The sequence below is a fragment of the Gadus morhua genome, chromosome 3, assembly GCF_902167405.1.
Source record: "Gadus morhua chromosome 3, gadMor3.0, whole genome shotgun sequence".
NCBI classification, from domain to species: domain Eukaryota; kingdom Metazoa; phylum Chordata; class Actinopteri; order Gadiformes; family Gadidae; genus Gadus; species Gadus morhua.
The window spans coordinates 13,935,918-13,958,601 of NC_044050.1; the positions used below are offsets into that span (position 1 = coordinate 13,935,918).

Here is a 22,684-nt window from a genome sequence, read left to right on the forward strand (position 1 = left end):
ATTAAATTGTACCGGTTTATCAATAGCCCACGAATAGTCATCCATATCGTGATAAAAGGCACAGTAGTGCGAGTTGTTCAACCGACTGTTTAAACCGTTTATTTGTGTTACTGTTGGGTCATCAAGGTCAAGGAAGTGAAGCAGAGAATAATAATGTACAGTCCGCTACATTGGTCACATGATCAATACAAAATAAACATAGTCTATTAGTATGGCATGTCAGAGATCGATCAATAGTCCTATTGGTTTGTGGATTAACAAACTTTTTGGCAAAGATATACTTGCTAGATTGAATGATGTTAACATAATTGTCCCAGCCAACTAACAGAGCATTTGAAGACCTGTGTTGAAGTAGACCTACTGATTATTGGCTAGGAATGGATGAAGATAACTAACTGTACCCCGACGCCCCAATCAAATAATCACATACAGGGATATCAGTCTCCAGTGAGACAGTCACCAGGAACCAGAGGGGAACAGTTCACTGGAACATTTGTCCTATTCTTAAACACAAAACACAATTTGTACACCATATTTCTACTACAGGCAGTGGTCAATAGTAAAGTCAGGACCAAATTAGAATTTAAATTCAGTAATATTTTGTTACTCAAATGGGCACTTTTCACGAGCCCATCGAAACGTTTCCTTTTGATAAACATAACCCATACTATGAACATAATCATGAACTGGACATTCATACAAAATATACATTGAAACTATGATTGATGTGCTGTGTTTTAAGCACTGATTTACAACATGGTACCCAATTAGGCTGAAACGGCTAATTTCATATTGATTACTTAGTGCAAAATGATGCCTTCAAAGAACTTGCTTTATCTGACAAGCAACCAACAAAGGTATCGATTGTATAATGTTCATTGAGAAAATATTAGAATTTCTTTAACATGAAATAGCAAATGTTATTTCTGCCAATTAATCAATTATCGAAATAAGATTTTATGAATCTTCCATCAATCGACTAATCGTTGCAAGTCAAACTCCAACGCTAGAGGGCAGTGTTGGGCACATGTGAGACGAGGCGTAGTGGGGACTGAGGTTTCAGACGTTGTTATTAAGGTTAAGGCCTTCTTGGGTCGTCCAAAATATCGGAACCAAACATCTCTGATTCTGATTTGGTTGAAGGCACTCAAGATACATCTGAGAAAGGCACACGGAGCCCTTATGAAACAATACACGATGAACTACTTCCTGAATCAGACCGCCGTCAGAAGTCCTACATTTGGATTGTCAAACCAATATAATGGACACTACGGAATGTTATATAGGGATCCACTATCACTTTCAATAGTTTTTACATGACTAATAGGTCTACATAAAACAAAAATGTGAATCACACGATTATCCTGAGGTGCATTATGGTATATCATTTCACACTAAATCCCTACATAATGACCCAATGTTGATAAATAAAAATACTTTTTTTATAATAGTTTGTCATGCATAGAAACAATATCTCTGTTTAGTGTCCATTCACATGTAAACATGTGTATAATAGAGCTACGTTCCTTTGGTGAGCAGAGAGCACAGCGAAACAGTAAAATAACAAATTAATGTTAATCCTCGTTCCAGATGAGCTCTTTTGGTAGAAGACAGACAGAGATAGAGACAGAGGGACAGAGATAGAGAGAGAGAGAGAGATAGGGAGACATAAACAGTGAAAGAGAGACAGGGACAGAGGGAGAGAAAGAGGGAGACAGAGAGAAAGCTAACTGAATGGCCGAGCCCGTCTAGGGGGGGGGGGCGGGGCTACGGCGGCGTGCCCTTGCCGGCGGCGGCGGCCGGGCCGCCGGGCGCTGGGTGTATGACCAGTGTGGCGTCCAGGTCCAGGCGGAAGGCGGGGTACAGCGGCTGGGAGAAGGGCCCCTGGAAGGTGTGCAGCAGCGTGAGCACGTCCGACACGCTGTAGAACGACAGCGCCCCCCGGTGGCGCTCCAGGAACACGGCCACGCGCGGGCACGGCGCCGACGCCACCGTGGTCTTGCGGTTGTCGTGCCACGCCGAGTAGCCCGTGTGCGTGCAGCGCAGGCGCCACGAGTGCTCGTTGCGGCCCAGCAGGCAGGGCTTGCCGCCGCCCTTGCGGCCGATGCCGCGGTAGGTGACGCCCACGTCCACCCAGCCCCCGCCACGCCACTCCACCTCCCAGTAGCTGGCGCCCGAGAACTGGCCCTCGCGGCACAGCACCTGGGCCACCGAGTCGAAGCGCTGGGGGTGCAGGGGGTAGGCCTGGGGCTCCTCCCCGCAGTGGGCCCCCGCCGACGGGCCCCCCAGCAGCACCAGGGTGGGGTGGGCCGTGTCGGGGTCCAGGGAGAGGCCGCAGGAGACTGGAGGAGGTGGAGGGTGGAGGTGGAGGAATGGTGAAGGAGTGGAGAGATGGAGGGATAGGAGGGTGTAGGTTGAAGAATGGGGAGGTGGAGGGAGGGGAGGGTATGGGTGGAGGAACGGGTACGGGGTGGGGGGGTGGAGGGAGGGGAGAGTTGAGGTGGAGGGAGAGGAATCAGACACACTAAATATTGATCATTATTTCACCCTTTGAACCCTCGGGGACTTTAGACTTTACTTGTTATTGATGGAAGAATTGAGAAACACTCTTCAAACAACACAAGGACTGACAGACAGAGAAACATACAGCGAGCACAGAGTGACAGAGACACACACACACAGGCACAGTGCACGGTACAGTACACACAGAGAGGATATGGGACACACGTAATCCCGAGTAGGGTGATGTGAATTATTGATGCAGAGCGGAGGTGTCAACTTGTTAGAGGTCAGTATCAGCAGGCGACGACACCAGGATTAACCTGGCGTGTGCATGTGTGTGTGTGTGTGTGTGTGTGTGTGTGTGTGTGTGTGTGTGTGTGTGTGTGTGTGTGTGTGTGTGTGTGTGTGTGTGTGTGTGTGTGTGTGTGTGTGTGTGTGTGTGTGTGGGGGACACTTACACCTGAGGAAGGCTGCTCTCATCCTGTGGTCTGAAGGCTGCAGGGACACAGATGAGAGGGGGAACGGCACTGGAGCTACTGGGAGGGACACAGACACAATGACTCAATCTGAACTCCAGGTGCTGTTTTGTTGCATCTGGGTCATCAATTCACAATCAAGACAATGCAAATAGTTATTGTAGTAATTGTAGAAGGTTCTGGATAATGCTGCAGTGAAGAAGGTGTACTCAGGAAAACACATTAACCAGATGTCTTTAATACAGCTGGGAGATAAACAGGCAGTAAACTAATTACCTAACTAATAATCAACTAACCATTATAAGGGGTGTATGCAGGGTGAGTTCAGGGGCGAGTGTTTCACTCTAAGCAAAAATATATTGCCGGTTTGGTTCTCCCAGTCCACAGCCTCAACTGTAGGTACCCTTTAGCAAGGTGCACTAAACACTACCTGCTCCTTAATGACATGAATTCACCAAATTCACTGCACGTAACTTTAGAGAAAAGCTAATGCTCGCACACTAAACTGAACAACAGAACATTGCGACAGAGGGGACTAGTAGAGGATAGAACAGAAAATAACCTGGATCAAGTAGCAGTTCCCTCAACCCAAGAGAGAAGGGAAAGAGGATGGAGCTAGATGTGATATCGAAGACAGAGAAAAGAGGGGAGCCTAGATTAGTGTATGGACATTTAGTCTGTATGCATGTGCTTCCAGATGTACCTATACTAGGGCTGCTCGATTATTGAAAAAAAAAACACAATAACGATTATTTGGGTCAGTATTGAAATCAGGATTATTCAAACAATTATTTTTGAGTTTGAAAACATGATGTATTTATTCAACAAGTCTCTCCCAAAAACACAAAAAGATCAACAAAATGGTTGATTATATTAGTTTTGTGATCGTATGACGCTAAAATGGAAATCACGATTGAAATTCGATAAATCGCTCAGCCCTAACCTATACCCAAGAAAGTGTCGTCTGTGTCTGCCCCTGTGTTTTGGTGTGCATAATTTGCTTGCATTGTTGCTTTTTAGTGTAGTTCTTTCACCATATCTTTTGGATTTTGGATTTTATATTGTTTTTTAAAGGGACTCTCACCTTTGTTGCATTTGAGAATTACAGCACATTCAAATCATCCCGCCTTCCTCCAATGCCCCACCCCCTAAGCGTTATTTTTTAGAGTACAAAACTAAGCGTTATTTTTTAGAGTACTGTAACGACCTCGCCGGTGACATAATGATGTCGAGTCATTAGTAGTTGAAGGTAGTTTTAATGAACCAAAACCAGGTCACTGAAACCCGTAACATTGTAACCAACGGCAGAAAACCGACACAAAACAAACCCCGGTTACCCCGGCAACCCCCAACACGGTCTCACTCGCGTGCAGCCCCCACCCTCCTGTTCTTCCAAGGCCCTCCCCCAGCTGACCTAATGATTCGCCCCCACGCTGATTGACAAGAAGAACATTACAATACACGCACATAGAACAACTGGCATAGCGGACAACGAAATATAATGTAACACATAACACACAAACTATTTAACTGTCCCAGGGATGCTACAGTACAAAAGTTCTAGACTCCCATGGGTTATGTTTAGACTCCCATGGGTTATGTTTAGACTCCCAGGGGTCATAATATCTACCAGGGGTCTAGTAAACAAGAAATTTAGCAGGTGGCTCACTGTAATTTTATGGGCTTCGTGTGATACCGTTTTGAGGCCCCATGTTGAAGGACAGTGGTCCCACTGAGTATAAGAAAGGTGTATGAGCATTACAAACAGAGTAGCGGGACAACGTAGCGTCTGTGGCCGAAATGGGTCCCCTAATCGGACTGAATGGTGCGGTTGGGTGCCAACGGTCTGGAGGTCTTCCTGTAGCTCCAGAGTAGCGGGACAACGTCGCGTCTGAGTCCGAAATGGGTCCCGTAATCGGACTGAGTGGTGCGGTTGGGTGCCAACGGTCTGGAGGTCTTCCTGTAGCTCCAGAGTAGCGGGACAACGTCGCGTCTGAGTCCGAAATGGGTCCCGTAATCGGACTGAGTGGTGCGGTTGGGTGCCAACGGTCTGGAGGTCTTCCCGGAGCTCCAGAGTAGCGGGACAACTTCGCGTCTGAGTCCGAAACGGGTCCCCTAATCGGACTGAGTGGTGCGGTTGGTTGCCAACGGTCTGGAGGTCCTGAGAATCATCCAGGGGAGCGGGACCACTTGGCTTCTGAGGCCGAATCGGGTCCCCTTGTCGGACTGAATGGTGCAGTTGGTGGCCAACAGTCTGGAGGTCTTCCTGAGGCTCCAGAGGAGGGTAACTCTGTGAGTCTGAGTCCGAGATGAGCCCCCTAATCGGACTGAATGGTGCAGTTTCAGTACGCCGTGGACCACTTTGGTCTGCCATCGTCAGTCGCTACTCGCTACTGTCTGCCGTGGAATCAAAACAAACCCTCTAGTTGAGGACGCGCCTTGATGACGCGGGCCCGAATGCGCCACAAGAAGCAGACGGAAAACCTTATATATCCATGCAGCAAACAGACAGGTCTGTCGGCCAATAAGGTCATTCGGTCCGAAGAATTTTATTGGTTGAAGTTTTCACTAAATATTATGAGAGTAAAATAATTGTTTGTTTTTACTCCTGGTTGGTCTGTCTTGCATATTAGAGTGTTATTACCTTATTAATACCAATTTAACCTTATCCAAAAAAAGTGTAAAAATGCAACAAAGGTAAGAGTCCCTTTAATATATTCATTTTATTTCCTATCGTGTACGGTTGTTTGGTCCCCTGTATTTTACTTTATTTTATTTCTGTACGATACTCGATACGATACGATGTGTGAGATTATGGAGATGTGTATTATGTGTGCATGTGTATTATCCTATTTATGTGTATATTTTGTACGTGTATATATTCTGATAAAGGTCTCTAAAGGTCTTTACAGTCTGATTGTTGTGTCACACGGTAATCTTTAGGCCCATCCTGATCCAGCCGGATCATAGCAGAACAACAGTTTCAGTTTCAGTGTGCATGAGAATATAGATATAAATGTGTTCCATTTAGTCAAACAACGTGCCTTTTTAATTTGACATTGAAACTTAACTTTTCAGTGGAACTCTTAGTGATCCTGTCTGTGATCTACTCCCGAGGTGGTGATGGGACATAAGAAGGGACAACAGGAGGGACTGGAACTCAGCCAGCCTGTATTGTATTGGGTCATGTTCCCTGTCCTCTGGCCTGTGAATTATTCACATCCAGCGGTCCAAGGCGGTGTTAAATGCTGTGTTATAACCAGCCCCGAGCCAGACACACACGCAAACACACACGGACACACACAGAGCGTTTGGGTGTGTGTGTTTGAGTGTGTGTGAGACACTTTTGGGTAATTTGATCCTATTTGTATGAATTGTAATTTATAGTCGTATTTCACGGTATACACAACGTAGACCTCAACTTTCTTTATCATATTGTCCTGTAATCTCTGATGCGACACACAGAATCCTGTCTTGGATTCACAAAATCATATAAAAATGTGGGGATTTTTATTGTATTCTACTTTATTTCTTATTTCACTTTTTGTGTGCTTTGGTAACATTTCCCTTGCCGTCAAAGCTCTTGGAGATTGGAATGAATTGGACAAGGAGAGAGAAAAAGAGCTTTAGAGGAAAAGAGATAGAAATAAAGAGAGAAGGGGATGAACAGTATGTGTCTTACCTTTGAAACATTCTCCTCCTGAGACACAGTTCTCGTTGACTGCGAAAGGGGAAGAACACACGCACGTTTCACCAGATAATCACCATCCTCAACACAGGCACGTGTCCAGTGTCATGTTTCCCTCATCCATCAACCCCACTTATTATTCTGCTCCTAATCTGTCGCTCTTGACATCTCCATCCTTCACACGATTAAACAATTGGTCATACATCTCCCTCCCTCCCTCCCGCCCTCCCTCCCGCCCTCCCTCCCTCCCGCCCTCCCTCTCGCCCTCCCTCCCGCCCTCCCTCTCGCCCTCCCTCCCTCCCTCCCTCCCTCCCTCCCTCCTCCTCCTCCTCCTCACTTGCGCTGCTGATCTTGTCCACCTCCTCGCTGGACACCTCCTCCATACGGGAGCGGAAGTGACAGAGGGCCTTCCGGGCCGTGCTGAACGGCTCCATGGGGAGGGAGGGGGTCCTGCAGCGACGACCGCTGGGGGGGGGCTGGCACAGCAGGGAGGCCGTCTGGGGAGGGGAGGCGGGGGGGCGAGATTGGGGTTTTCAGGTGTGTGTGTGTGTGTGTCTGCCTGTGTCTGTGTGTGTGTGTGTGTGTGTGTGTGTGGATATTTTTGAGTGAGTTGATGTTGATGTTCATGGTTGTGTGTATAGGGCGGCCCGTGTGAGCCTCCTCGCTGACCTGAAGGAAGTTTGCCTCTTTGTCTGTGCATGTGCGTGTGCACATCCAATCTAATCTCATCCAATTTAATCTTGGAAACTTCATTCTCCTACCTATTATCATTCTCCTTCTCCTCTTTAGGCACACCGCCTTGGTATCTTAAATTGTGCGTGTGTGTGTGTGTGTGTGTGTGTGTGTGTGTGTGTGTGTGTGTGTGTGTGTGTGTGTGTGTGTGTGCGTGTGCGCGTGCGCGTGCGTGTGCGCGTCTGACCTGCAGGTAGTGTGTGGTGTTGTCGTCGGTCTCCAGCAGCAGGCTGATCTCCTCCTCTCTCCTCCTCAGCTCCTCCACCTCTCTCTGCTGGGCCTCCACCTCCCGCTCCGCCCGCCCCACCACCGCACGCTCCTTGGCCTCCAGCCGTGCACGCACCTGCCACAGTGCACACGCACGCATACACACACACACACACACACACACACACGCGCGCAGAGACATACACACACATAGACATAAGAGACACACAATCATAAAAACAAACAATGGCCCCGCCCCACAGACACACACTCCAGTTATATGCCATACGTTAGTAGCTATTAGCTTGACATACTTTAAAAACACATGACATGAGTGTGGTGAAGGTGCTGGTGGTGTGTGGAGAGGATGGCTGGAATGGGTAGAGACTGAGCCACCAAACTAGAGAAGTTTGGTGGTTAGTTGTGGCTGCAGTGGAGTGGAGGGTTGGGATGAGGGGGGGGGGGATTGGACTTTACCTCAGCCCTGATCTTTTCCAGGCGGAGGGCCACGTCAGCAAACAGAGCATCGCTGTCCTCCGCCACCACCGACGCAGAGACCTGGCACCAGAGTACATTAGATAATAAAGGGATTGGATCACGTGATGATTGGATTAGAATTGATCATATCAGATTACCATTCAAGTTTAGAATGGATAATAATTAGAGTGGATGACAATGGATGATCTCAGATTATGGTTTGATTATAATCGTTTTTATCAGAATATTATTATAGCACAAAAAAATGGATTGTATCAGATTGTAATTCCATTATAATGGATTATTTTGGATTATAATTAGAGTAGATTCTAAAGGATAAAATAATACGTCCGGTTGGATATGAGATTATAGTTGATTTGATTAGATTTTTTTTGATCAGATATTCAATTCTATTATTTCAGATTATATTAAATTATTTTAGATAATATTGATCAATTTAGATTGTTTTATTTTGCATGACATTGGATAAATGTAGATTACCTCAAATTAATTAGGTACATTAGATTAGTTTCTATTAGAAAAGACCTATTAGATAAGGGTCCAACAGATTAGATCCCATTTGGTGGCATGCCCTCTCTTCTTCAACCAACTGTCCTTTCTCTCTGCACCCTCCCGTCTATAAAGGCACACAAGCCAATCAAATTCATAGAGAAAACAGATTAAATAACAATACTCATCCCTGCGGAATATTCTTACAGCAACAAACGTAAAAAACACTAATTTAATAACAATTATTTACAACTGACAGTTATCTCCATGTGTGTGTTTACATGTAAACAACGAGAAAGAGAGAAAGAGAGAGCGAGAGAGAGAGATGAAAGGCAATGGGTGTGGTTTGTTTTGCCAACAAGACTAGCAGGAGGAGACGTTTGCAGAGACCAATGTCTTATAGATGCTTTGGCCAAACCACAATAGTTTGGGCCAATGAGTCCAACGAGGAACATCTTGATCTACGTGATAGAAAGTGATCGACAAATGTTTCATCCAATCACCTGCGAGAATATTTTTTAAGTCCCTGCAAATACTCCAGATCAGGTTAAGCAGAAGCCTGATCACTGGACTCACCTTGAAGGACTCAAGACTCTGCTGAAACTCCTCCAGGTCTCGCTCCGCAGTCTGAGTCCTCCCCTGGAGCAGTCTGTGACCCTCCTGGAGCTGGAGCTGGGAACGGGGGAAGAGAGAGAGAGAGAGAGAGAGAGAGAGAGAGAGAGAGAGAGAGAGAGAGAGAGAGAGAGAGAGAGAGAGAGAGAGAGAGGGGATGAGATGTAAGGAGCGAGAGAGATGGAGAGGAGGAAAGATGTAGGGAGAAAGATAGAGAAAATGGACTTTTAAGTGCATTTCCAGAAACTTGAAACTACAAGAGATAAGTCAATAAAAGATTGGGTGCGCCATGTGTGCTTGTGCGTGTGCTTGTGTGTGGTATGTGGGGGGGGTAGGGGGGCAAACATCAACAATGTTGTTCTGGAGGACTAATGGTTGAAGTTCAGCTTGTTATTAAAGAAAATTATAATCTCTGACTATCTTGCAACACATAATTATTTGTCAAATAAACCGCCACCTCATTTGATAACTTGAGACATTGAAACAAAAGATAAAAAGTTAATAACAAACAGAAGGAATGGGATATTTTTACTTGTATGTGTTTAGGATGTACTGTATTGCAATAAAACACTTCCATATGAAACGTGTATCCATTCCTATTAAGACAGATGTAATCAACAGGTGGGTGAGCAGTAGAATTTACCCGTCTCCTGGCTCTCTGTCCGTCCACGTTGTGGATCTCTTCGTGGTCAGCCTCGCACAGCAGACAGTCCCCGGTCCACTCCTCCGCGACCTCCCCGTCCGCTCCGGTTCCGCTGGGCTCCAGGCCGAGGCGGTGTTGTGCACACAGCCGGTCCGCCAGGCACTCCACCGCGGCCACCAGCTTGTGGCGCCGTAGGGTTCCGACCTGCCGGTGGGGCAGGACGTGCATCTCACAGAAAGATGCCAGACACACCAAGCAGGACTTGACCGCTATCAGTTTACTATCGATCGGGCAAAAGTCGCAGGCGACGTCCCCGACCCCTCCCATGTAATGGTCGGGCGACGCTGTGGAAAGGAAAGACGCTTCGCTGCTCAGTTTGAGTTTGTCCACTAGCTCGGCCAGCACCGTGTTCCGCCGAAGCACCGGTCTCGGGCTGAATGCATCCCGGCACTGCGGACAGCTGAACTGGCTGGTCGCGTCAACTTGGTCCCAGTACTTGTTGATGCAGCGCATGCAGTAGGTGTGTCCGCAAGGAATGGACACTGGGTCGTTCAACACCTCCAGACAGATCGGGCATCGGAACTGACTCTCCGTTACAGAAATGTTAGCTTGTGCCATTTTGTAACGGGGCGCAAAACCGCGCCTAGCAGACTTTAATGTTAACCGGTACGTCTTCCGTTATGATTAGCCTGATGAGTCTGTGTTGTTGTTGTTGTTGTTGTCGCTTCAATTATCTACCCAGCAGGTTTGTGATAATGACAGCAGCGGGGCAAGGCTTCTGAAAACACACTTCCTGTTTAGACTTTAGTACTACTTTTCAAAATTAAAGTCCTGCGTGTGTATTTGAAGGGGTGAAAAGAAGTGTAGTAAGGTAAGAATAATTAAAATGCCCTATTAACAGTGGTCTATATGCTACATATTACAGGCCAGTACAAATTTGCATGGCGGTAGCCTACTTTGTTTTCATGTTTTGATTTATGGAAAAAATGGAAACAAACATACTTTTACATTATATGTTATTTCCTATCCTGTAGCTAACATTCTTTTTGTATTTCCTTTTTCTGTCATCTTTATATGTTCTTTAACTGTTTGAACATCCCTTGCATATAGGCCTACATCTGAGTCAGATTTTATGCTTTTATCTTGATTGATCACACACACACACACACACACACACACACACACACACACACACACACACACACACACACACACACACACACACACACACACACACGTACAGGCAGCATATCGAGAGATGCAGCCTGCATCTCTCGATATGCTTTTTATTTTATTTTTTTTGCTATTTCTTAACACAGATGTTATGTAAGAATATCCAACGTTTTTAAACACCTTTTGAAACGACTATCTAAAATTGTAAAACCAATTATAATGTAACAGAGTCCTTGCATTAGAATTTAATCAACCCTCGTCTGTGTCGTGCGTTTGGGCTCCCCTAACCACATGCAGTAACAATCTACAGTTTATGATGAGAAGGCTTTCTGCAACCATCATCCCCTCCATATATCTAATATAGACAAACATTAACCCAGCATGATAAAATCCAAGTTTTACAAAATGATGCCAAATGAAAACCTCTCAGCGAACGAAGGGGACACAAACACAACTAGCCTACTGAGAGAAAAGGTGAATGACTGTAACTGTATTGCATGCTCAGTTTAGTGAAGATGTGAGGGTAACAACGGCGATCTCTAGTGGTGGACTAAGGGACAGAACCGCTGAGGACGTCATTCTTCACGAGAACCGCCAACACCGTTATCATCACTATTGTATTTTATTAGTGTTTAGATTGAGTATTGGAAAACAGCATGAGTGAAATATTGTAATATTATTTTTATTATTATTATTATTATTATTATCATCAAAAAGCATCAGTATAATAGAAGCTTGGAACCAAGTACTTTAAATGGTAACTTTTGATGTCATTATAATGGTATAACTGATATTGTACAACATACAAAAACATACAAAAACTAAATTTACCTCAAGCTACAATGTTGAGACATGTCTGACAGAGTGTCTGGAAATAAACGTAAAGAGAAACAGCTCCATTCAGACAATGACCTCATCGGTGCCAGAGGGCATTCTGTTGCCAGGGGCAACCCCAGGGGAGTATAGAATGGGTAAGGTAAATACCCATTGCACACTAACGCTAATAATAGCCACATATGTTTGTTGCCAAATAAATGATGTCCCATTGGGCAAGGCCTCCATGTCATCGATGTTTGCTTTGGTTAGCTCACACACCTGTCCAACAGTTGGTCATCATCCATCTCCATCTACATCTATCTCCCTTTCTTTCCAGCTCTCTAATGTACACACACACACACACGCACACACACACACACACACACGCATGCACGCACGCACGCACGCACGCAAGCATGAACGCACACACGTAGGTCGGTGTTATCCTTCATTTTTATCACGTCATACACAAACACATACAAAAAGATTTTCCTGTAACCCATAATCATCAAACAGTCAACACCATACACACACACACACCCCGCAGAGCCCCACTTACGCGCTCTCCCTCCCATTCCCAGCCCAGCCAGCTTTGAGTGCTGCCCAGTTCAGCTTATCTCTCCCTGGGCAGGCAGGACTGAGGACAAAGCCCCCCAGAAGGAGGTCTGCTCCCTGGACTCCATGAGGGACTTTTTGTTCATAGCTGGGGCATGCAGAGGAACTCAGCTTTAGAGAAGGGGGCCATTCCAGTTAGGCCGTAACACGATCCTGGGTCTTTCCTACAGGGTGTGCCCAGGGGCATCTCTGGTTTACCTGGGGGACCTGGCGGGGCTTGGTAAAGGTGAGGGTGGGGCCCTTGAAGAGAGAGTCACATAGGCTGGGCGTGAGGAAAGGAGGCAGGGGAGGGGATAGGAATGAAGGCAGCTGGTGGGTGGGAGCGAAAGCGAAAGAAAGACAGAAAGAAAGAGAGGGATGGATGTAAGGTGAGACCGCTGAGAAAGAACAAATTAACAAAGATGGGGAATTGGGTCTGAGTTGAATTAATTATATCACTCTGTATCACTCTGTGTGTGTGTGTGTCTCTCTCTCTGTCTCTTCATCTCTCTCCATCTCGCTTCCTCTCTCCAATTCTCACACAAATTAATTCAAGTTGATTCTAAAGAGTTTTACTGGCATGGAAATAAAAAAATGACATGGACAGCAGATTTTAAATTAAAAGAAAGGAAAGATGACAATGTCTATTTGAAAAAAAAGTGTGAAAGTGAGGTATGATGACCAAATCATCACATAACGTAACATGAAAAAATCCCTTTGTCCCACTCTCTCTCTCTCCCTCTCTCTCTCTCTCTCTCTCTCTCTTTCCCCCTCCTTGACACCGCTTCACAGGGGGTCTCAGTGGAAACACAGTGTGAAGGTGGTTTAGAAGTGTGTTCTATGGGATCAGGTGAGCAGGTAACCTCAACCCCTCTTACCTGTGTGGTCAAACTGCATTGACCTTTCTGAAGACCTTTCTCACTTCCAAAACGTACATGCATGTCTATTTGATGTTTTCCGTATTTTATCCTGACTGTTGTTTGTGTTGAATCGGATTCCCATAGGTATGCGCTGACTCCTCCCCCATACAGGTGAGGACCAATCCTCAACATGAACACGGACAGCTACTCCTATCAGGATGTCTACCTGTAAATGAGAGGCAGGGGAGTGTGGTTGGTCTCCCAGGTGACGGGTTGAAACCCCAGAGCCGGGATGGGAACCTGCAATTTCAGTAGCTTGAAAAATAGAAAAAAATCCTTGTGTGTGTGAATTTACCTGGAAACTAAGCTCTTTCTGATTCTCATTGCTCTAATCCTGAATCAGAATCTGCCCACAGTGTGCCTGAAGGCATACACCAGGACACCATGACACTGTGACCCCATACCGATATTAAATCTCTGAAAGTTCTTCTTTGAGTATAAAAATAGTCAAATACATGCCGGGGTTACCCTTGGATGGTTGTCTCTGTGACACATTCTCTTTTTGTATGCTTTTTTTTCCAATAACAAATCTTACTAAGCAGGCCTGTAGCACAAGTTACTCAAGTTGGTCAGTGCGCATGTGCCAAGCAGCCTGCAGCTCACACACACACACACACAGCACGTGCGAACGCACACATACACCGCACGCACGCACATACACACCGCATACACACACACACAGTCTATCAATATGTGATGTTCAAGAGAGTTAACACACAAGTGCCCCGGCCCAGACAACATCTATGGCAATGTGTTAAAATTCTGTGCTGAACAACTGTCCCCAGTTTTCACAGATATTTCCCAGTCCTCTCTTGATCAGTGCACTGTTCCACTTTTATGGAAAACATCAACTATTATCTGCATCCCCAAGATTCCTTAACCGACTCAGCACATACACTACCGCCCAACAGCATTAACTTTATTGGTAATGAAATGCTTTCGAAAGGAAGTGAAAAAATATATTTAAGGATCATCTACTAGACCCTCCACAATTTGCTTATCAGTCCAGCAGTGGGGTTGATGATGCTATTTTAACTTTGCTGCATCTTGTTTACACACACCTGGAAGCGCCAAAAACAAACATCAAAATTATATTCTTCTATTTCTCATCTGCATTCAAAACCATCCACCCTAATACCCTGGCTCAGAGGCTGCATGACGACTTTGTACTGGATGGAGGCCTGATGCTCTGGCTCCTTGACTTCCTAAGTCAGATGGTCCACCAGGTGAAGCTGGGCTATTCTCTTTCTGATCAGATCATGACTAATAGCGGCTCCCCGCAAGGGTGTTTGCTACCTATAACACACAAGTCACGTGATCTTAAAGAGACAGCGTCCCTATAACACAGAACGAAAACATGTAAATAATTGGTGAATTATGTCTATAGAGTACACCACAAGACTACTTTTTTGCTCATATGTAATATTGCTCTCTTCCTTGAGCCTCCCGAAATGTCTTTAGACTTTGTTGCTCAAACTTAATATAACTCTCCTCCTTCAGCCTCCCTAAATGTCTTGCGATATTGATATTCCCTCTCCCCCCTGCGTACTATTTTAGTTGTCATATTTCTCTTATGTTTTGTGTGATGTGGGACAATAGGCTACTGCTGCCTGTCTTGGCCAGGACACTTGAAGATATGTTTAATCTCAATGATGATTATTATTTTAAACTAACCAATAGTAGAATAATAGTATGAGAAATTGATTTGCATCCATAGTATACTACACTTTCCATTGAACAATCACCCCTGTTACCCATAAATTGACTCATTTTATAGTATAATCAGATGCTCACAATAGCTGCTTTCAGAAACATGTGTAAGTCCTGCTATTCTCCTGATGGGCCGTATGTGTGACCGACATATCCTGACATGTGTACCCTGAAAATTTCCTGAATAATACTACCCCTGAGGTAGTATTTTCTCCGTAGGAAATGTAAATCAGATTATAAGTGAATGAGGAGTAGAAAGTCTAGAGGTTGAGCGGGCGCAACAAACTCGCGGAAACTCTAGTTAATATAATATTCGGTTTTAACGAAAAGCTCATCCTAAAATACTCATAACAATATTCATTGACTGATTAAGTATATTTATTGAATGCTTAATCCTCGCCTTTTCTTCTTTGTGCTTCAAAAGCTGATGACTTGTTGAGCTGTTCCAAGTTGACTTGGTGGGCGGTTGTCAGCGGAAGGAACAGGGCGGGATTTGTGTGTGTATGTGTGTGTGTGTGTGTGTGTGTGTGTGTGTGTGTGGGTGTGTGTGTGTGTGTGTGTGGGTGTGTGTGTGTGTGTGTGTGTGTGTGTGTGTGTGTGTGTGTGTGTGTGTGTGTGTGTGTGTGTGTGCTGATGGTGAGGTGAACACACTGACATCCAAAGCTAAGAGAACCGTTTGAATACAATCATTTATAAGGGTAGATGACAAATGGGGGTGAAACGGCATTTTTTAAAACAAGCTATACATTTCTTGAGAATTGTATGAATTTGTAATGTTCAAATGATGTAGTTTTTGAAAATGCTAGAGGTTAGCATATTTATTTTCATATTATGTCATTTATGAAGCTTTTCTCACCGCTCCAGACAAAATATGTCCTGCGGTGTGACATGACATTAAAGTAAAATTCAAATATTTAAATATTATTGAAATATAAAATATAAATCAGGGAGTTTTATGTCTAAGAAGTATTCTTAAGGAATGATCATTACAATTCTGCATATGTATTTTTTCACAGCTGTTTTTGGATTATATTCCTTACTTGTGCCATCTTTTATCACTTGCTCTCATGGAAATATTGTGTAAAATGAGAAAAGATATTTGAAGAAGTAGAATACAAAAAAGTACAAAATAATGCCAAGGCATTTATAAGTTGCCCCAAACACCTCTGCTTTATTTAACTAATATTTACATTTGATGAATCATCAATGTTACTCACACCACATTTTCATTTTTACCTTCTAATAAAAACAACACAAAACTAATTTTGCATTCAAAATCATAATTTTATACTGAAATACCATATCTATTATATATAGATATGGTTTGATGGGAAAATGCATTTCAATTAACATTTATGCCTCATTACAAAAAAATCATACGTCACGTAATCTGCCGTTAAACGTAGGCCTACCACATAGGCTAAGCAATGAGCGTGCGTCAAGCCGTGCGCGTGTACATGTGTCATATAATTCCATAGAGGGGATAAATTCATCCAACTGACAACTGACATTTGAAGTCAACTGAATCGAAATGACATTCCTACCGCAGGTAGAAAATTGACGCCACTTTGATTTGTCGTCGCGAAGCAGGAAGATAAAGTTTGATCACAGAAAGAACAGATTAGGAAGTGGAGGATGTAATCGAAGCGCTCTGAGCGCGCGCCTCCATATCGTTCATAGACCGAAAAAAAGTTCCAATACTTGGGTTGTTTAGTAACATGCATGCGAGATGGAAACTTCTCATCTTCCCAGGTTTTGTGGTCACGTTTTTCGTAATCATCTACTTGGACGGTCAACTGCGATCGCGTCATCACAGAGGTCCGCTGCCGGGTCTGTTCCAGCGGTCCATCCAGGAGGCGCGGGCCCCGGGGAGGGACGCGCCGAGCCCGGCCAGCGAGGTGGCACCACGCCGTGACCTTCTCCCCGGGAGAAACAGTGCTCCCGAGCGCAGGTTCGTCGACCAGTCGCAGCTGAAGTTGGCTGATATATTCTTGGCGGTGAAGACGAGTGGTAAATTCCATAAGACTCGTCTGGCCCTTCTCATGGAGACGTGGATAGCGCGGACCAAGACGCACGTGAGTTGATTCGGCACTTTCCTAATCGATGATCTGACTGACAAGGCTTGTCGACTTGTATTTGATTGATTGTTAGTTATTGGCGATGGGCCCTGTAGCGCTAATACAACATCCAGAAAATACATTCCAATACAGAAAGATCTTGTTTTTTATATCTGCGATATGACATCCAGGTTTTACCTGTGGCTTAATTCCACAAGATGGTTGTGAAAGTTGGCCAACACATTAATCAACAACAAAGACCAGTATAGCGTTTCTAGTCACAGTGTGGCTACTTCTCCTTATTTCAAGTGATGTCCATCACTGTCATTAATGTTGAAACACGTGTCTAGAAACCCATGCATGCGCACAATACACCCCCCCCCCCCCCCCCCCCCACACACACACACACACACACACACACACACACACACACACACACACACACACACACACACACACACACACACACACACACACACACACACACACACACACACACACACACACACAATGTGCGGTGTTGAAAGGGAAGTGAGCTAGAGAAACTGGTAGCTGCGCTGAAACGGAAGCTAAGCAAAGAAAAGGAAGTGGAGTGGCTGAACTTTTATACCCAAAGGCAGACACAGAAAGAAAAGTTTGCACCCAGAACACACACACACAGACACACAGACACAGACACAGACACAGACACACACACACACACACACACACACACACACACACACACACACACACACACACACACACACACACACACACACACACACACACACACACACACACACACACACACACACACACACACACACACACAATTCAGAGTTCTAAAAATATGTAGGCTGCATATATTTTTTCCACAAAATGGGTGTCTTTCTCTGCCATCTGTCAGCAGGGTTGTTGTGACTGACTTCAGCACTGCATTGTATATTTGTGTACAGGAAGAGCATTCATTACCGCTCATCATATTTTCCGACTGCATTGTTCAGTGAAACATTACAGCAATAAACCGCCGGCGGTGAGTACAAGATGCCAACCATGAGCCTGTCTTGAAAATAGTCTAAAGACAGTTAAGGCTGGTTTATACTACTCCGTAAAGTGCTGTACGGAGACACGGAGAGCCCTCTCCGTCGTCGGAGACCCTCTCCGTAGCTCTACGTGCGCATCCACATTTTTTTATTTTCCGTCGACGCAACGGTGACGGCAAGGGCTGTGATTGGTCCTCTAACTAATTAATTTACGGAATCACTTTGCACCTTATTTACACTGCACCTTATATATTTTGTACCTTGATTACTTTGCAAATTAACGACCAATAAAATACCAAATAATAGGAGTCAGATTACGAATTACGATACAGAGTAGTACACTTTGGCCTTCAACCTCTCCTATGGCCCAGGCCAAGGAGAAAGTTGACTTGGTTTTGAATATTTTATTTACAACCCTTTTGTGCGGTCTATGGTTACACCCTCACTCTGATTTCTCACAGGATCGACACCTAAAATAGTGTGTAACACAATTCACAATAAGGGTTACAAGTAATAAGTAACATTAGTTGACACTAATAAGCGTTAGCTAATAGTTAATTAAGAGTTAACTAATGGTATAATAACCATAACCTAATGGTATTCATCTTTAATAATGGTGTTCATGTTAAAAAAGTTAATTGTGTTCACGTTATTTCAGGTATTAATGAATACATTATTTATTAGCATCAGGCTTAACCCTAACCACTATTCAGTATTGGATATGGTGTTCCAGTGCAACCAGAGTAACTTTAGTTAGAACTGAACTACAATACAAAAACCTAACTCTTACCCACTACCCATAACCCTAAACCTGCCATGATCCCTATGTGCTGAAGCTATATTATAATATATAGCCAAGTAATTATTTAACAGTTAACTGACGTGGGTATAAGACAGTTTTGAAAGTGGTGTCAGGGTGGGATGTTGCGTGTGTCATGCCAAGCTAGGGTGTAATACACACTGTTTATGTGTCAGAGAGAGGGAGAGAGAGAGCGAGAGAGAGAGAGAGAGAGAGAGAGAGAGAGAGAGAGAGAGAGAGAGACACACACACACACACACACACACACACACACACACACACACACACACACACACACACACACACACACACACACACACACACACACACACACACACACACACACACACACACACACACACACACACACAGAGAAAGAGGAGAAAGCAGGGATATTCCCCAGGTCAGTATGTCGTGTAGCGTTAAAGCGTTCAGCCATTCCTGCATTGGAAACAAAACCGAAACAACAAACACACACCGGAAACACAACCGAACCGAACAAGGATGGGGTTGTCACTAGAGTCAAGGGCGAAATCTGTTTTTAACCACAAGAGTTTAAGCGCCTCTTCATTCCAGCGACCAGGCGTTACATGGTGAATGCATGAACCCTTTGAGTCCCCGCCATTGAGCCTGGGGCAGCATAGTGGAGGAGTGATGGTGGAAGGTCCTGAGTTAACAGCCCACCAGTAGGCTGTGAACCTATGTAGTACGTCCTAATGCATCCTCTGTTCATGGAGTGCGTCCTCTGTAGAGAGTGGTGGATCAGTCAGCTCCCAGCTGATTGTGTGTGAAGCTGAGCTGGTGACACACCATTCATGTACCTAGAATCAAGACTGTGTGGGTTGATCCACCAGCTTTTATGATAGATTGTAGGCCTAATCCTGATTTAGACACATGTAATATCTTTAGGGGGATAGCTATACTGGACATTTTATCAATGAATATCTTGATTGGTTGGCTCCATTAAGGTTCATAGATATACTGGCATAACTATTCTGATCTATCAAAATCCTGATTGAATTACTGCAAATTCCTTTCAAGGTGAGAGAAATATGTTGGTAAGAGTCACTCACATAGGCTGCATCGGATTGTGATACCAATGCAAATACAAAAACAAAAATATTCACATGATGACTTAACATTAACCAGAGTAGGAGTTTAAAGCGTAGATTAACAGAACAGAAGGCATAATTAGGTGTTGGTGGAGACACAGGTCTGCAGGTAATCAGCGGCGGACCGGCGGCAACAAACTAGCTGAGAAACGGACGATAGAGCAGGGCTGAGGAGCTAATGGGGAACACCTGCCGCTAGTTGAGATAAATGAGGAGAACCCTAATGAGCAGAGCTAGGTAGAGGAGAGAGTGCCCAATCAGCCAGTTGTAATAGGGCTTGTACATCCTAATGCATCATGGGAGTTTTTTGTAGGCATTACTCCCGTCATTTCGAGTACTTAATAGATTTTAGTCATGTAAAGTCCTAAATAAACTTAAGTATAACGTACCCAAAGCTAATCAAAACTTTCAGCCACGTCCCGCATGAGAAACAGACAGTGGCAGGTCAAACACAACCATGTTCCCACATAATGTCAAATAATTTCAAGATGAATGACTAAAAAATGACTTAAACTTTACTCAGGCTCTATCACTACTAGAGCTAGACCTAGGGCCTATCACAGATATAATGTGTCAGGGTATAGGTTTGCGCCGAAATGAAAACTTTATTAACGTAACACAGAACTCACATGATTCTTAAAGAGACAGTGTCCCTATAACACAGAACGAAAACATGTCCATACCACAATATGTTAAATTATTTCTATAGAGTCCACCACAAGACTACACTTTGTTGCTCGAATGTAATGTTACACTCCTCCTTTAGCCTCCCGAAATGTCTTTACACTTTGTTGCCCAAACTTAATATTACTCGCCCCCTTGAGCCTCCCCAAATGTTTTGCCATATTGATATCCCCCCTTCACCCCTGTGGACTGTTTTTTAGGGATCGACCGATACAGATATTTTAGGGCCGATACGATACTGATATTTTTTCATCAGCCTTAGCCGATACTCCGATACGCCGATACCGATATTTAGAGCCGATATTTAGAGCCGATACTGCTTTTGCTCCCTCAATCATAAAAATTACACTGATAACAAATGTTACAAGTCTCAATTTAAAAAAAGGAACATTTATTGAACTTCAATATAAAAAACAATATTTAACAAATAGTAAAAACAGGTGAGGTAAAACAAGTAAGAAAAATTAGATGAGCAATATTTAACAAATATTAAAAACAGGTGAGGTAGAACAAGTAAAAAAAAAAAAAAAAAAAAAAAAAAAGCGAAAAAATATCGGCGATAATCAACCGCGTATCGGCCGATACCGATACACGTAAAAAACGCGAATATCGGCCGATCCCTAGTTTTAGTTGTATTATTTTTCTGATGTTTTGTGTGTATGATATGTGTGACTGTAGGCTACTGCTGCCTGTCTTGGCCAGGACACTGGAAGAGATGTTTAATCACAATAATTATTACTCTTCAACTAACCAATAGAAGTTGCCTTGCATTTTAAAATGTCAATGCACTTTTCAGCCCTGAATAACAGTAAAAGCTATTTAATAATTGATTTTCATGCATAGTAGGCTATACTACACTTTCCGATGAACAATTACCCCTGTTACCTTAAATTGACAAATTATATAATGTAATCAAATGCTCACACACTAGCTGCTTTCAGAAACATGTGTAAGTGCTGATATTCTCCTGATGGGCCGTGTGTGTGAAAAACATATCCTGACATTTTTACCCTAAAAAAGAATACCCCTGAGGCAGTATTTTCTCTGTAGGAAATGTAAATGACCGTATATGTGAATGATGAGTAGAAAGTCGGAATTTCTCAAACCGCTTCAGTGAGCGTGTTGATGACGGTTCTGCATGTCATTGAGTGGCCCCCTAAATGATAATCAGCCTGTTGCCTTTTGTTTGCTGAATAGTTAAAAAATATAAAAATGTCGGCACTGCTTTTAAGCGTCATTTGTGTTGAACGAATGTTATACGTTGTACAATCATAGGCACAATTTTATTATATTATGCGCTCAGAAATGTGTTACTTTATCGACTGGGGTTTCTACATTATTGCTAACGGTTTAATTACAACTAGAGGTTGAGCGCGCGCAAGATGCGAGCAAAAACTCTAGTATATTTAACAGCCCATATAGATTTGACAAATCCCTCACAATGCAAAAGCCCCTAAGGCCTATACCTTTAGCAATACTAATATAAACACCCAATACCACTAACATTAAAACCCATACCAAGACTGATATCTTACTAAAACTTACACTGATAAATTACTTATACCAATGCTAATACAACACAAATAGATAGAGTAGAGTTGATAGCTGCCCTCCACTTGGCAGTAGAAGCAGCCATCTTGGCTCCGCAGGAGCTTGTGCAGCTGCAGGCATAAGAGCTCTGGAGCTCGAATGGCTTCTTTCCCGTGCTGAGTTATGAGCAGCAGGACAGGGGATAAATTACCACGGGGGGGGGTTGGGTGAACAGGGACCCCCCTGGGCACCCTGAGAGAACCCTCAGTGGACGCCAGGGTAGGAGAGAAGCATAACCTCCTCCACCTCTTTCTCCTCCTTCCTGGGATGGAGAGAGTGGGTGGAGAGAGGTCAAGGGAAATGGGGAGGAATGTCAGAGAAATAAGTAGGTTCCCTGACAGAAGTTTGGTTTATGTG

General features: G+C 44.1%; 2 protein-coding genes across 6 annotated transcripts in view; one reads left to right on the top strand and one right to left on the bottom strand.

The window, feature by feature from the left end:
- Positions 1–73: 73 nt before the first annotated feature.
- LOC115540988 (E3 ubiquitin-protein ligase TRIM47) lies at positions 74–10,627 on the bottom strand. Of its 2 annotated transcripts, none has more exons than XM_030352687.1 (8): positions 9,848–10,627; positions 9,169–9,264; positions 8,083–8,163; positions 7,586–7,741; positions 7,004–7,163; positions 6,661–6,699; positions 2,961–3,035; positions 74–2,342 (listed from the first exon to the last, which is right to left on the bottom strand). In XM_030352687.1, the coding sequence occupies exons 1-8, from the start codon at positions 10,463–10,465 to the stop codon at positions 1,768–1,770; spliced, it is 1,800 nt and encodes a 599-aa protein (XP_030208547.1). In that variant the 5' UTR covers positions 10,466–10,627; the 3' UTR covers positions 74–1,767. The 2 variants fall into 2 exon arrangements, with proteins under 2 accessions (XP_030208547.1, XP_030208546.1); XM_030352686.1 differs by having other exon boundaries at positions 2,961–3,038.
- Positions 10,628–16,200: 5,573 nt separating this feature from the next.
- mfng (MFNG O-fucosylpeptide 3-beta-N-acetylglucosaminyltransferase) overlaps positions 16,201–22,684 on the top strand; it is a 28,356-nt gene continuing 21,872 nt past the window's right edge. For all 4 annotated transcript variants that reach the window (XR_003976249.1, XR_003976250.1, XM_030352710.1 and 1 more), the window contains exon 1: positions 16,201–17,135. Coding sequence is in view for 2 of the 4 variants with exons in the window: in XM_030352710.1 (XP_030208570.1) it covers positions 16,779–17,135 (357 nt within the window). In the remaining 2 variants the exon portion in view is untranslated. The remainder of the gene's footprint in view (positions 17,136–22,684) is intronic.